Raw genomic sequence first — 14,678 nt, 5'->3', positions numbered from 1 at the left:
AGCTTTCCTCTGGCGGGGAATCCGTCCCTCGGGGGGGGTCACTTTGGGGACCGCAGAAGAGAAGGTGGGGGCTGTCCAGCCGCTGACTCTGGAAGGGAGTCCAACCGGCCTTTCCGATGGTTTCATGTTGAGCAGAAATCCCTTCCCGATAGATCCCTCTCATAAACGAATGAAATTGCCCCTTCCTTTGGGCCTGGACCCCGTCATGCAGGAAGTGGGTCCATGCTTGGCTCCTGTGTGTCAGGCACCAGGCAGGAGACACCCCAGGGAGTCTGTGCAAAGCCAGTCCTCGAGACCACAGGTTGGTGAAGTCCCAAAGCAATCTTGATTCACGAAACTGTCACAAAGGCGCTACAGGTAGAGTTCATGAAGCAAACGACTTAGCAGAGAAAAAGGACAATGAGCCCCAAAGGGGATTTACCTGAAAAGGAAATGACCTCTTTTTATTTACATAAAAAACTATTTACAAAGCGTGCCCGGAGTCTCCGGAGGCCCCTCTGCAACCGGCGCCGAAACCCCACCCAGCACCCCTGGGCCGCTTGCGGGGCGGCCCAGGCAATTCAGGGTGGGGCTGGTGGGGGGCCGGCTGCAGAGGGCTCCGGGCACAAAGTTAGCTCTTCCACCTCCTCCTCTTTCACCTCAGACTGCGCCTGCGGGCAAAAGAGGGGCCCCCAAATCAGCCTGTGCTAAAGGGCATGGCCAGAGCAAGGCATTCTGGGAGGGGCCAAGGAATACGCTCCTTGGAGCAGGGCTTCTTGGGAGGCAAGAGGAAGGGGTTGCTGAGGGTCTGGGCCTGGAGGACTTGGGGGAAGGCTAAGCTTCTGGAGGCCCAAACGGAGGAGAGGAATCTGGGGGCGAACTGCCTCCTGGCTCTCACGGGCAGGACGGGGGTCTGGGGGCTGAACTGGGCTTACCACAACCGTTATATCTTCAGAGGACCCAGTGGATCCGTCTCCAGACGCCCAGCTGGAGACGAACCCACTGGGATTGGATCCGCGTTCCAGCGAAAAGTCAGAATCCTGTTGGAAAGGAGAGAAGAGAGAAGAGCGTCAGACATTATCCCTCTGACCCATTAACCTCACCGTGTCCCTGGGGTCAGCCCAACATAAACCCTTACCACGTAAAACTTACCACGCTCCAGAGTTCCTCTTCAAGAATGTCTTCAAGAACCTGCAGGAAGAAATGGGGATTGGTGAATGTTTTCTCTCTTCTGCCTGAGGGCCGCCTGGGGGCAAGATGCTAAGGAGGGAGGACAGGCACGGCTTCCCCTCCGCTGCCCTGCCTGCCCAGCCCCTTCCTGGCACCAAACTGGCCTCTTTTTGCACCAGGCAGCTGAGCTCGATGGGCCAGCAGGGTCCCTCTCATGTAGCCACTGCAGGGGGTAGGACAGGGTAAGAGACACAGGCGTGGCCTGGTCCAGCAGGGCTCTCCTTAGTACTGACATTCCCCCCTTTGGGGGGCCTTTCTACCCCCCCTCCCCACTCCTCTCAACTATAGGCATAAATTCAAGGTCCTACTTACAAGATCCGTTGCCATCTTTGCCATCTTCTTGACATCAAATAACGGTTGGGCCCTGGGTGCCCAGTGGAAAGCCCCGTTCTGAGCCCGCATCCCAAGGGGTCCTGGAGGTTTCTTCTGGCCGAGAATCCGTCCCTCGGGGGGGGGGGCAGGGCAGGGATCTCCTGGGCCTTCGAGTCCAACCCCCTGCTTCAGACAGTGGTCTTGGTTTGCAGGAGCCTTAAGCTGGCAAGAATCTCCCAGGTCTTCTAGTCCAGCGGTCCCCAACCCCCGGTTAAACGAAAAGAAACATTTATTTATAACTATTTACATACAAAACTATTTACAAAGCGCGCCCGGAGTCTCCGGAGGCCCCTCTGCATCCGGCACCGAAGCCCCACCCAGCACCCCTGGGCCGCTTGCGGGGTGGCCAAGGCAATTCAGGGTGGGGCTGGTGGCGGGCCGGCTGCAGAGGGCTCCGGGCTCAGAGTTATTTCTTCAATCTCTTCTTCCTTCACCTCAGACTGCGCCTGCGGGCAAAAGAGAGGGGCAGAAATCAGCCTGTGCTAAAGGGCATGGCCAGAGCAAGGCATTCTGGGAGGGGCCAAGGAATACGCTCCTTGGAGCAGGGCTTCTTGGGAGGCAAGAGGAAGGGGCTGCTGAGGGTCTGGGCCTGGAGGACTTGGGGGAAGGCCAAGCTTCTGGAGGGCCAAACGGAGGAGGGGAATCTGGGGGCGAACTGCCTCCTGGCTCTCACGGGCAGGACGGGGGTCTGGGGGCTGAACTGGGCGTACCTCAAAAATGATGCATCCAGGTGACCCAGTGGATCAGACTGGGAGGACGTCCAACTGGAGACGAATCCACTGGGGGTGGATCCGCGATCCAAGGACAGTTCTGAATCCTGGTGGAAAGGAGAGAAGAGAGAAAAGCGTCAGACATTATCCCTCTGACCCATTAACCTCACTGTGCCCCTGGGGTCCGCCCAACATAAACCCCATGGAAAACTTACCACACTCCAAATATCCTCATTCCCTGTGTCTTCGAGGACCTGCAGGAAGAAATGGGGATTGGTGAATGTTTTCTCTCTTCTGCCTGAGGGCCGCCTGAGGGCAAGATGCTAAGGAGGGAGGACAGGCACGGCTTCCCCTCCCCTCCCCTCCCCTCCCCTCCGCTGCCCTGCCTGCCCAGCCCCTCCCTGGCACCAAACTGGCCTCTTTTTGCACCAGGCAGCTGAGCTCGATGGGCCAGCAGGGTCCCTCTCATGTAGCCACTGCTGGGGGTAGGACACTGTAGGAGACACAGGCGTGGCCTGGCCCAGCAGGGCTCTCCTGATCACTGACATTTCATTTCCCGTCTTGTCGTGCAGTCCCACATTGGGACTGCGCACGCGCAGGCCTGCTGCTTGGAACTTCCCTAGCTAAAAGTCTCCAAAGAGGGCGCTCCGCACCGCCACCACGCATGCGCCGGGTTTCCCGTGCACCGATCACGAGGATACGGGGCGGAGCGCCCGCCCTCCTCAGTTTTCTTTTCGCCGCCGAGTTTAGTGGACGTCCTTTCCTAGTCTCCTCATCTTTTTTCTTACTGCGTCAGTCGATTTTCTTCAGAATGGCTTCTATTTTTAAAAAGTGCAGCCAGTGTGCTGTGAAGATGCCGGTGATGGACGAGCACGACCGTTGCCTTATTTGCCTGGGTGAGGGCCACTCCGTACCTTCATGTACAATTTGTCAAAAGTTTACACCAAAGGCTCAAGGTGGCTCTTTGGGAGAAGGCCCTTTCGGCAGACAGTCCTGTACGAACTCAGTCTGAGCCGACTCCATCTAGGGCACTATCGAAGGCCCCATCCGTCCTCGGATCAAGGCCTCCCTCCGTCCGTTCTGCCATGGGGCCGTCAAGAGGCTCTCCGAAACCTCCTAAGAGACCCCCGGTGGCGTCTGAGGTTCCTAACGTAGCTTCCGCACCAACTTTACCGCCGTCGGAACGGGGCGCCTCGGCCGACCCCCCTGTCAAAAAGGCAAAAAAGTCCAAGCATAAGGACAAGCCTTCGGTTCCGAAACACGGATCCATGGGTTCCAATCGTCGATCCTCCACGCCTCCGTTGCGAGAGCCTTTAACACAGGCCTATTCCTTGGATGTGCAGGACGATGGATCCTCGGTAGCATTGCCCCGATCAGTTTCTGCTCCCCCGGCACAGTGGAGACCGTTGACCCTGGTCCCTGTGGGGCATTCGCCAGGATACGTCGGCCAATGGGACCGGCCTATGGCCGAGGAGGAGGATCCCGCTTTGGATTTCCCTGACAGCGCTTCGGCCATGATGTCGGCTGTTCTGTCAGGTTCCCACCAGCCCAGAATCCGCGTCGGATCCGTCCCCCGATGAAGCCTTGGCAGACCCTAGCTCAGCTTCGCCTGCTGAGGACTACAGGATGTATGGAGAGCAGCTCCTAAGAATGGCTAAGGCCCTTGACCTGGACGTTTCAACGTCGGATGCAAGGCCCAAGGACAAGATCCTGAGCAGACTCTATTCCAATACCCCGTCGAATATGGCCCTTCCCATTATCCAGGGCTTCCAGGATCTGACGGTCCCTATCTGCGACAAACCTGCCTCGGTACAACTGGCACCGAAGAAAATTGAATCCTTGTACAGGGTGAAGCCCGATTCTTCGGAATATCTTTCCATCCATCCGTCTGCCACGTCGTCCATTATAGACGATATGCAGTTGAAACGAAAACCTGGCCAACATTCCTCTCCGGTAGACAGGGAGAGCAGGCGCTTGGATACTTTGGGACAGAAGGTCTACTCCTCCTCTGCGCTCAGTTTTCGTATAGCCAATTACCAGGCCATCATAGGTGCCTATCAGCTTTGCTTGTGGGAGAGTTTCTCGAAGTATATCGAGCTGATTCCCGAGGAGCAACGAAGCCTTGCCCGCATGATCCAGGCCGAGGCGATCAAAACTTCCTAACAGGGTATCAATTCAGGCAAACACGCGGCAGATATCGCGGCCCGATCCATGGCCTCCGCTATTGTCCTTTGTCGCCATTCTTGGCTCTGAAATACATCCCTTCCTCTCGAAACCAGAATCAAGGTTGAAGACATGCCTTTCGAGAAGTCCTCGCTGTCTGCTAAGACAACGGATGATTTCTTATTCTCCTGGAAGAAGACCCAGCATTCAGCAAGATATTTGAATTCTTTTCCTCCTCCGCCTTCTCAAAATTTTTATCAGCAGCGCATCCAGCGTCAGGCCCCGTTTTCCATGCCCTACTACCCTCAACGTTCCTCAGGTCCTCCATCCCAGTATCCACCCCGCTCCGGTCTGCCCCAGTTCCAAGCTCAAAAACATCCTCAGCGCTTCAAACCAATCTTTCGGTCGAAGCCACCCCCACCCCCAACAAAAGTTCTGACTATGCCAGCAGCCCGACCCCGTAGTTCGATTTTTTGGGGATAGTTTGGCCGAATCCCGTGAGGCCTGGTTCAGTGTTACCCAGGACACCTGGGTTGAGGGTTATCGCTTGGAGTTTCAGTCCTCCCCAGTCTGTGTCTTGGGTTCCTCTGCCCCAGACAACCCCTTCCCAGAGCTGAGTGTCCAGCTCTCTGACCTCTTGTCCAAGGGAGCTGTAGAGTTGGTGCCAACAGGTGCCCAAGAGTTGGGTTTTTTCTCCCGTTTTTTCCTAGTGGATAAGAGGGACGGCGGGGTCCGCCCGATCCTAGATCTTCGGCAGCTGAATGAATGCTTATACATTTCCAAATTTCGTATGGCCTCGTTACCTTCCATTATCGAATCTCTACAACGCAATGCTTGGTTTGCGGTCTTGGGCCTGAAGGACACATACCTTCATATCGGTATTCATAGGTCCTGCAGGAAATACCTTCGGTTCCGACACGGATCCGATATTTATCAGTATACCGTTTGACCTTTTGGATGAGCTACTGCTCCGCGTGTTTTCACAAAGTGTATGGCAGTAGCAATTGCTTTTCTTAGACTCAGAGGCATTACCATATTTCCATACCTGGATGATTGGCTTTTAGTAGGTCCTGACGCTTCGGAGCTCACGGACCAAGTCCGATTTACCTTATCGGTCTGTGCCCGACTGGGCTTGGCAGTGAACAGAGAGAAGTCCCGCCTTGTTCCGTCGCAGGAGGTAGAGTTCATAGGAGCATTCCTAAATTCGACTACTGCTACCGCCTCCTTGCCAGTCCATAGAATACGGCCCTTGTCTTCGGTTCTAGGTTCCTTGGGACGGAACTGATGGCAACCTGCATACAGATTTCAACAGGCTCTCGGCCTTATGGCCTCCGTGACAGCTGTGGTCCCCTATGCTAGATGGCACATGAGGGGTCTTCTTAGACATTTTAACCCATTAACACACTCACAGTTCCAACACTTTACGGTTCCAAGGTCAGTTGTCTGATCCCTTCACTGGTGGTCTTCGGAAAGTAACCTGTTGAGTAACCTGCGGGCAAAAGAGAGGCGCAGTCTGAGGTGAAAGAGGAGGTTGAAGATATAATGTTGTGCCCGGAGCCCTCTGCAGCCGGCCCGCCACCAGCCCCACCCTGAATTGCCTGGACCGCCCCACAAGCGGCCCAGGGGTGCTGGGTGGGGCTTCGGCGCCGGTCGCAGAGGGGCCTCCGGAGACTCCGGGCGCGCTTTGTACATAGTTTTTTATGTAAATAGTTATGAATAAATGTTTCAAGCGTGGAGAGAAAGCCCACTGGGGCCGTGCTCTGAAGTCTGCATCAGGGCAGCTCATTTTTAGACCTTGATACGTCACCCTGAGGTACCCTGACACTCCCTCCCTCACTGTCATTATATGGTGGAAGCGGAGGAGGAGGTTGGAGATATACAACATTATATCTTCGACTTCCTCCTCCGCTTCCACCTCCTCCTTCACCTCAGACTGCGCCTGCGGGCAAAAGAGAGGCCCCCAAATCTTCCTGTGATAAAGGGCATGGCCAGAGCCATGAGCCCATGGAAGACTTACCATGCTCCAAATGTCCTCAATGTGTTCTAGCACTTGCAGGAAGAAATCCCCTCTCCTCCGCTGCCCTGCCTGCCCAGCCCCTCCCTGGCACCAAACTGGCCTCTTTTTACACCAGGCAGCTGAGCTCGATGGGCCAGCAGGGTCCCTCTCATGTAGCCACTGCAGGGGGTAGGACACTGTAGGAGACACAGACGTAGCCTGGTCCAGCAAAGCTCTCCTGATCACTGACGTTTCTCTGCCCTTCTTCTGTGCAACAGCATTTACGTACAAACACACCCAGGTATCCCCAATGCTAGAAAGAGAGATGATTTCCTACTTACCAGCTGTGCCTCCATTTCTGTCCTACACCCAGTAGGTTCTGGCATCAAATGATGGTTGGGCCCTGGGCGCCCAGTGGAAAGCCCCGTTCTGAGCCTGCATCCCAAGGGGTCCTGGAGGTTTCCTCTGGCGGAGAATCTGTCCCTAGGGGGGGGGGTCACTTTGGGGACCGCAGAAGAGAAGGCGGGGGCTGCCACTCTGCAACCAGCACCGAAGCCCCACCCAGCACCCCTGGGCCGCTTGTGGGGCGGCCCAGGCAATTCAGGGTGGGGCTGGTGGCAGGCCGGCTGCAGAGGGCTCCGGGCACAACATTATATCTTCACCTCAGACTGTGCCTGCGGGCAAAAGAGAGATGCACAAATCAGCCTGTGCTAAAGGGCATGGCCAGAGCAAGGCATTCTGGGAGGGGCCAAGGAATACCCTCCTTGGAGCAGGGCTTCTTGGGAGGCAAGAGGAAGGGGCTGCTGAGGGTCTGGGCCTGGAGGACTTGGGGGAAGGCCAAGCTTCTGCAGGGCCAAACGGAGGAGAGGAATGAATCTGGGGGCGACCTGCCTCCTGGCTCTCACGGGCAGGACGGGGGTCTGGGGGCTGAGCTGGACTTACCACAACCGTTATGTCTCCAGATGACCCAGTGGATCCGTCTCCAGACGCCCAGCTGGAGATGAACCCACTGGGAGTGGATCCGCGCTCCAGCGATATATGAGAATCCTGGTGGAAAGGAGAGAAGAGAGAAAAGCGTCAGACATTATCCCTCTGACCCATTAACCTCACTGTGCCTCTGGGGTCAGCCCAATATAAGCCCCATGGAAAACTTACCACACTCCAGAGTTCCTCTTCAAGAATGTCTTCGAGGACCTGCAGGAAGAAATGGGGATTGGTGAATGTTTTCTCTCATCTGCCTGCGGGCAGCCTGAGGGCAAGATGCTAAGGAGGGAGGACAGGCATGGCTTCCCCTCCCCTCCCCTCCTCTCCCCTCCCCTCCACTGCCCTGCCTGCCCAGCCCCTTCCTGGTACCAAACTGGCCTCTTTTTAAACCAGGTAGCTGAGCTCGATGGGCCAGCAGGGTCCCTCTCATGTAGCCACTTCTGGGGGTAGGACACTGTAGGAGACACAGGCGTGGCCTGGTCCAGCCGGGCTCTCCTGATCACTGACATATCTCTGACCTTCTTTCTGTACAACAGCATTTACTTACAAACACACCCGCGAATCCCCAAGGCTAGAAAGAGAGATGACTTCATTCTTACCAGTTGTGCTTCCATTTCTGTCCTAAACCGAGTAGGTTCTGACATCAAATGACGGTTGGGCCCTGGGCGCCCAGTGGAAAGCCCTGTTCTGAGCCTGCATCCCAAGGGGTCCTGGACGTTTCCTCTGGCGGAGAATCCGTCCTTTGGGGGGGGGGTCACTTTGGGGACCGCAGAAGAGAAGGCGGGGGCTGTCCAGCCGCTTACTCTGGACGGGAGGCCAACCGGCCTTTCTGAGGGTTTCATGTTGAGGAGAAATCAATTCCTGATAGATCCCGAACGAATGAAGTCCTACCTTCCTTTGGGTCTGGACCCCGTCCGGGATCCTATTGCTCTCCTGCCCACATGCAGGACGTGGGTCCATGCTCGGTCCCCGTGTCCTCTTCTTGCATGCCCAGGGACATGCCAGTCACCACTTTGGGGTTGGGCGTCGAATTTCCTCCAGGGCAGACTGGCCAGGGATTCTGGTTGGGGGTGGGCACCATCTGGGCACGGAATTGGAGTCCCTGTGGGTGGGCAGGCAGTAGTGAGTTTGCTGTATTGTGCAGGTGGTTGGTCTAGATGACCCTGGAGGTCCCGTCCAGCTCTATGATTCTATGAGTAAAGAGGGGTTTAAAGACAAAAACAACAGCAACAAACTAAAAACTGCCAGCGGGTTTTTCTTCAGATTTCCAGGGTGGCTGGGGCCTCCAGAGTCATCTAGTCCTACCCCTGCTTCAGACAGTGGTCTTGGTTTGCAGGAGCCTTAAGCTGGCAAGAATCTCCCAGGTCTTCTAGTCCAGCGGTCCCCAACCCCTGGTTAAACAAAAAGAGACTTTTATTTATAACTATTTACATACAAAACGATGTACAAAGTGCGCCCGGAGTCTCCGGAGGCCCCTCTGCAACCGGCGCCGAAGCCCCACCCAGCACCCCTGGGCCCTTTGCGGGGCGGCCCAGGCAATTCAGGGTGGGGCTGGTGGGGGGCCGGCTGCAGAGGGCTCCGGGCTCAGAATTATTTCTTCGACCTCCTCCTCTTTCACCTCAGACTGCGCCTGCGGGCAAAAGAGAGGGGCACAAATCAGCCTGTGATGAAGGGCATGGCCAGAGCAAGGCATTCTGGGAGGGGCCAAGGAATACGCTCCTTGGAGCAGGGCTTCTTGGGAGGCAAGAGGAAGTGGTTGCTGAGGGTCTGGGCCTGAAGGACTTGGGGGAAGGCTAAGCTTCTGGAGGGCCAAACGGAGGAGGGGAATCTGGGGGCGAACTGCCTCCTGGCTCTCACGGGCAAGACGGGGGTCTGGGGGCTGAGCTGGGCGTACCACAACCGTTATATCTTCAGAGGACCCAGTGGATCCGTCTCCAGACGCCCAGCTGGAGATGAACCCACTGGGAGTAGATCCGCGCTCCAGCGATACTTCCGAATCCTGTTGGAAGGGAGAGAAGAGAGAAAAGCGTCAGACATTATCCCTCTGACCCATTAACCTCACTGTGCCCCTGGGGTCAGCCCAACATAAACCCCATGGAAAACTTACCACACTCCAAATGTCCTCAATGTCTTCAAGGACCTGCAGGAAGAAATGGGGATTGGTGAATGTTTTCTCTCTTCTGCCTGCGGGCAGCCAGGGGGCAAGATGCTAAAGAGGGAGGACAGGCATGGCTTCCCCTCCGCTGCCCTGCCTGCCCAGCCCCTTCCTGGCACCAAACTGGCCTCTTTTTGCACCAGGCAGCTGAGCTCGATGGGCCAGCAGGGTCCCTCTCATGTAGCCACTGCTGGGGGTAGGACAGGGTAAGAGACACAGGCGTGGCCTGGTCCAGCAGGGCTCTCCTGATCACTGACATTTCTCTGCCCTTCTTTCTGTGCAACAGCATTTACGTACAAACACACCCGCGAATCCCCATGGCTAGAAAGAGAGATGTCTTCCTACTTACCAGCTGTGCTTCCATTTCTGTCCTAAACCGAGTAGGTTCTGGCATCAAATGACGGTTGGGCCCTGGGCGCCCAGTGGAAAGCCCTGTTCTGAGCCTGCATCCCAAGGGGTCCTGGAGGTTTCCTCTGGCGGAGAATCCGTCCCTCGGGGTGGGGGTCACTTTGGGGACCGCAGAAGAGAAGGCGGGGGCTGTCCAGCCGCTTACTCTGGACGGGAGGCCAACCGGCCTTTCTGAGGGTTTCATGTTGAGCAGAAATCAATTCCTGATAGATCCCGAACGAATGAAGTCCTACCTTCCTTTGGGCCTGGACCCCGTCCGGGATCCTAATGCTCTCCTGCCCACATGCAGGACGTAGGTCCATGCTCGGCCCCTGTGTCCTCTTCTTGCATGCCCAGGGACATGCCAGTCACCACTTTGGGGTTGGGAGTCGAACTTCCTGCAGGCCAGACTGGCCAGGGATTCTGGTTGGGGGTGGGCACCATCTGGGCACGGAATTGGAGTCCCTGTGGGTGGGCAGGCAGTAGTGAGTTTGCTGTATTGTGCAGGTGGTTGGTCTAGATGACCCTGGAGGTCCCGTCCAGCTCTATGATTCTATGAGTATAGAGGGGTTTAAAGACAAAAACAACAGCAACAAACTAAAAACTGCCAGCGGGTTTTTCTTCAGATTTCCAGGGTGGCTGGGGCCTCCAGAGTCATCTAGTCCTACCCCTGCTTCAGACAGTGGTCTTGGTTTGCAGGAGGCTTAAGCTGGCAAGAATCTCCCAGGTCTTCTAGACCAGCGGTCCCCAACCTCCGGTTCGGGTACCGGGACCGGTCTGTCGATCATTCAGTACCGGGCTGTGGCTCCTCCCACTCCTCCCTGGGGGCTCAGGCAGAGGCAGCATCATCCGTCGGCAAAAGACCATCCCCCCCCCCCCGCCCCCGGGGCTCAGTAAAATTGTCAAGTGTTGACCAGTCCCCGGTGATAAAAAGGTTGGGGACCACTGCTCTAGTAAACCCCCTGATTCAGGCAGTGGTCTTGGTCTGCAGGAGCAGGGAGTTGGGGGAGGCCACACCATTTGTTTGTCTGACTCTTGAAATAGTCTTACTGTTGTTACCGAGAGAGGATATAGCGACAGCTGCATGATATCTATACAGGTGGTTGCTTCAAAATAGGAAATGTAGACCTTAAAAGGAAATGTCCTCTTTTTATTTATATAAAAAATTATTTACAAAGCGCGCCCGGAGTCTCCGGAGGCCCCTCTGCAACCGGCGCCGAATCCCCACCCAGCACCCCTGGGCCCTTGTGGGGCGGCCCAGGCAATTCAGGGTGGGGCTGGTGGCGGGCCGGCTGCAGAGGGCTCCGGGCTCAGAATTAGCTCTTCCTCCTCTGGTTGGGGGTGGGAACTCAGAGCTGTTGGGGGCCTCCAGGGGCCTCCAGCCAAGGCTATTGCTCCCCATCTCCAGCTGGGAAACCTGAACGGGTGGCTTTTCTGCTGGCCGGCATAGGAGGGGACGGCTTCTTCCGCAGCAGCCTAAGAAGATCTATCGCCATCCATCAGATTGTCCGACTTTTGTCGTCGACCTGGTTGGTCAAAGGGACAGTGAGGGAGGGAGCGTCAGGGTACCTCAGGGTGATGTATCAAGGTCTTAAAATGAGCTGCCCTGATGCAGACTTCAGAGCACGGACCCAGTGGGCTTTCTCTCCACACTTGCAACATGTATCCTAAATCAGTGGTCCCCAACCTGCGGAGACCATGGCGGCGGGCCGTGGCTCCCTCTTCCCGCCCTCCCCCGCAGTAAAAACTTCCCAGGCCGCAAGCTTGAAAGAGCTGTGCATACGCGATTTCGGCCGCGCATGACGCATTCGCGCATGCCCGTTGCGCGGGCGCGGTCCGCTGCCCTGCCGGTCCCCAGCCTCAGAAATGTTGGGGACCACTGTTCTAAATAAACCCTCTTGCTGCTTCGCTGTCCTTGTTGTGTCTTGTGAATTTCACACTCCATGGTCCATCACAAAGACAACAGCACAAAGAAACATTTATTCCTAACTATTTACAAAGGGTTGAACTATTTACATATGAAACAATGTACACAGTGAGCCCGGAGTCTCCGGAGGCCCCTCTGCATCCGGCACCGAAGCCCCACCCAGCACCCCTGGGCCCTTGCGGGGCGGCCCAGGCAATTCAGGGTGGGGCTGGTGGCGGGCCGGCTGCAGAGGGCTCCGGGCACAAAATCAGCTCTTCCACCTCCTCATCCTTCACCTCAGACTGCGCCTGCGGGCAAAAGAGGGGCCCCCAAATCAGCCTGTGCTAAAGGGCATGGCCAGAGCAAGGCATTCTGGGAGGGGCCAAGGAATACGCTCCTTGGAGCAGGGCTTCTTGGGAGGCAAGAGGAAGGGGTTGCTGAGGCTCTGGGCCTGGAGGACTTGGGGGAAGGCCAAGCTTCTGGAGGGCCAAACGGAGGAGAGGAATCTGGGGGCGACCTGCCTCCTGGCTCTCACGGGCAGGACGGGGGTCTGGGGGCTGAGCTGGGCGTACCTCAAAAAAGATGCTTGCAGGTGTCCCATTGGACCCGTCTCCAGAGGATGCCCAACTAGAGACAAATCCACTGGGGGTGGATCCGCGCCCCAAGGATGGTTATGAATCCTGGTAGAAAGGAGAGAAAAGCGTCAGACATTATCCCTCTGACCCATTAACCTCACTGTGCCCCTGGGGTCAGCCCAACATAAACCCCCTGGAAAACTTACCACGCTCCAGAGTTCCTCTTCAAGAATGTCTTCAAGAACCTGCAGGAAGAAATGGGGATTGGTGAATGTTTTCTCTCTTCTGCCTGAGGGCCGCCTGAGGGCAAGATGCTAAGGAGGGAGGACAGGCACGGCTTCCCCTCCCCTCCGCTGCCCTGCCTGCCCAGCCCCTTCCTGGCACCAAACTGGCCTCTTTTTGCACCAGGCAGCTGAGCTCGATGGGCCAGCAGGGTCCCTCTCATGTAGCCACTGCTGGGGGTAGGACACTGTAGGAGACACAGGCGTGGCCTGGTCCAGCAGGGCTCTCCTGATCACTGACATTTCTCTGCCCTTCTTTCTGTGCAACAGCATTTATGTACAAACACACCCGCGAATCCCCGTTGCTAGAAAGAGAGATGAATTCCTTCTTACCAGCTGTGCTTCCATTTTGAAACAGATCGCCGACTCTAGGTCCTAACTATAGAGGTTCTGGCATCAAATGACGGTTGGGCCCTGGGCGCCCAGTGGAAAGCCCCGTTCTGAGCCCACATCCCAAGGGGTCCTGTGGGTGGGCAGGCAGTAGTGAGTTTGCTGTATTGTGCAGGTGGTTGGTCTAGATGTCCCTGGAGGACCCGTCCAGCTCTATGATTCTATGATTAAAGAGGGGTTTAAAGACAAAAACAACAGCAACAAACTAGAAACTGCCAGCGGGTTTTTCTTCAGATTTCCAGGGTGGCTGGGGCCTCCAGGGTCATCTAGTCCAACCCCTGCTTCAGACAGTGGTCTTGGTTTGCAGGAGCCTTAAGCTGGCAAGAATCTCCCAGGTCTTCTAGTCCAGCGGTCCCCAACCTCCGGTTAAACCTAAAGAAACATTTATTTATAACTATTTACATACAAAACTATGTACAAAGTGCGCCTGGAGACTCCGGAGGCCCCTCTGCAACCGGCACCGAAGCCCCACCCAGCACCCCTGGGCCGCTTGCGGGGCGGCCCAGGCAATTCAGGGTGGGGCTGGTGGTGGGCCGGCTGCAGAGGGCTCCGGGCACAAAATCAGCTCTTCCACCTCCTCCTCTTTCACCTCAGACTGCGCCTACGGGCAAAAGAGGGGCACCAATCAGCCTGTGATAAAGGGCATGGCCAGAGCAAGGCATTCTGGGAGGGGCCAAGGAATACACTCCTTGGAGCAGGGCTTCTTGGGAGGCAAGAGGAAGGGGCTGCTGAGGGTCTGGGCCTGGAGGACTTGGGGGAAGGCCAAGCTTCTGGAGGGCCAAACGGAGGAGAGGAACCTGGGGGCGAACTGCCTCCTGGCTCTCACGGGCAGGACGTGGGTCTGGGGGCTGAGCTGGGCGTGCCTCAAAAATGATGTATCCAGGTGACCCAGTGGACTGGGAGGACGTCCAACTGGAGACGAACCCACTGGGGGTGGATCCGCGATCCAAGGATGGTTATGAATCCTGGTGGAAAGGAGAGAAGAGAGAAGAGCGTCAGACATTATCCCTCTGACCCATTAACCTCACTGTGCCCCTGGGGTCAGCCCAACATAAACCCCATGGAAAACTTACCATGCTCCAAATGTCCTCAATGTCTTCAAGGACCTGCAGGAAGAGATGGGGGTTGGTGAATGTTTTCTCTCTTCTGCCTGGGGGCAGCCAGGGGGCAAGATGCTAAGGAGGGTGGACAGGCACGGCTTCCCCTCCACTGCCCTGCCTGCCCAGCCCCTTCCTGGCACCAAACTGGCCTCTTTTTACACCAGGTAGCTGAGCTCGATGGGCCAGCAGGGTCCTTCTCATGTAGCCACTGCAGGGGGTAGGACACTGTAGGAGACACAGGCGTGGCCTGGTCCAGCAAGGCTCTCCTGATCACTGACATTCCCCTCTTTGGGGGGGCCTTTCTACCCCCCCCCCCCCACTCCTCTCAACTATAGGCATAAATTCAAGGTCCTACTTACCAGATTACGCTCCATTTTGACAGATTTCTCGCATCAAATGACGGTTGGGCCCAGGGCGCCCAGTGGAAAGCCCCGTTCTGAGCCCGCATGC

At 56.5% G+C, this 14,678-nt stretch overlaps 1 protein-coding gene and 1 long non-coding RNA gene across 2 annotated transcripts; both read right to left on the bottom strand.

Moving 5' to 3' along the window:
- Positions 1-74: 74 nt before the first annotated feature.
- Positions 75-7,449, bottom strand: LOC143827305 (uncharacterized). Its single transcript, XR_013227250.1, has 9 exons — positions 7,393-7,449; positions 6,792-7,124; positions 5,864-5,943; positions 2,507-2,545; positions 2,292-2,398; positions 1,522-2,027; positions 1,132-1,170; positions 915-1,019; positions 75-421 (listed from the first exon to the last, which is right to left on the bottom strand). It is a non-coding gene; the product is annotated as an uncharacterized LOC143827305 (long non-coding RNA).
- A 1,491-nt stretch (positions 7,450-8,940) lies between these two features.
- On the bottom strand, positions 8,941-10,782 carry LOC143827354 (uncharacterized). The gene is made up of 3 exons (XM_077316852.1): positions 9,939-10,782; positions 9,542-9,574; positions 8,941-9,433 (listed from the first exon to the last, which is right to left on the bottom strand). Exons 1-3 carry the CDS (start codon positions 10,179-10,181, stop codon positions 8,975-8,977), a joined length of 735 nt encoding a protein of 244 aa, XP_077172967.1. The 5' UTR covers positions 10,182-10,782; the 3' UTR covers positions 8,941-8,974.
- Between the last annotated feature and the right edge of the window lie 3,896 nt (positions 10,783-14,678).

The sequence above is a fragment of the Paroedura picta genome, chromosome 17 (genome assembly GCF_049243985.1).
Source record: "Paroedura picta isolate Pp20150507F chromosome 17, Ppicta_v3.0, whole genome shotgun sequence".
NCBI classification, from domain to species: Eukaryota; Metazoa; Chordata; class Lepidosauria; order Squamata; family Gekkonidae; genus Paroedura; species Paroedura picta.
The sequence above is the reverse complement of the archived record's forward strand: the minus strand, read 5'-3'. Positions and strand labels throughout refer to the sequence as shown.

What these genes read in the sequence shown, in the direction of transcription:
- LOC143827354 (XM_077316852.1), bottom strand. Translation starts at nt 10,181, where the DNA reads ATGAAACCCTCAGAAAGGCCGGTTGGCCTCCCGTCCAGAGTAAGCGGC. An exon ending in CAGAAATGGAAGCACAGCTG is followed by an intron (nt 9,575 to 9,938) that starts GTAAGTAGGAAG and finishes TTCTTCCTGCAG; the next exon opens with GTCCTTGAAGACATTGAGGA. An exon ending in TTGAGGACATTTGGAGTGTG is followed by an intron (nt 9,434 to 9,541) that starts GTAAGTTTTCCA and finishes CCCTTCCAACAG; the next exon opens with GATTCGGAAGTATCGCTGGA.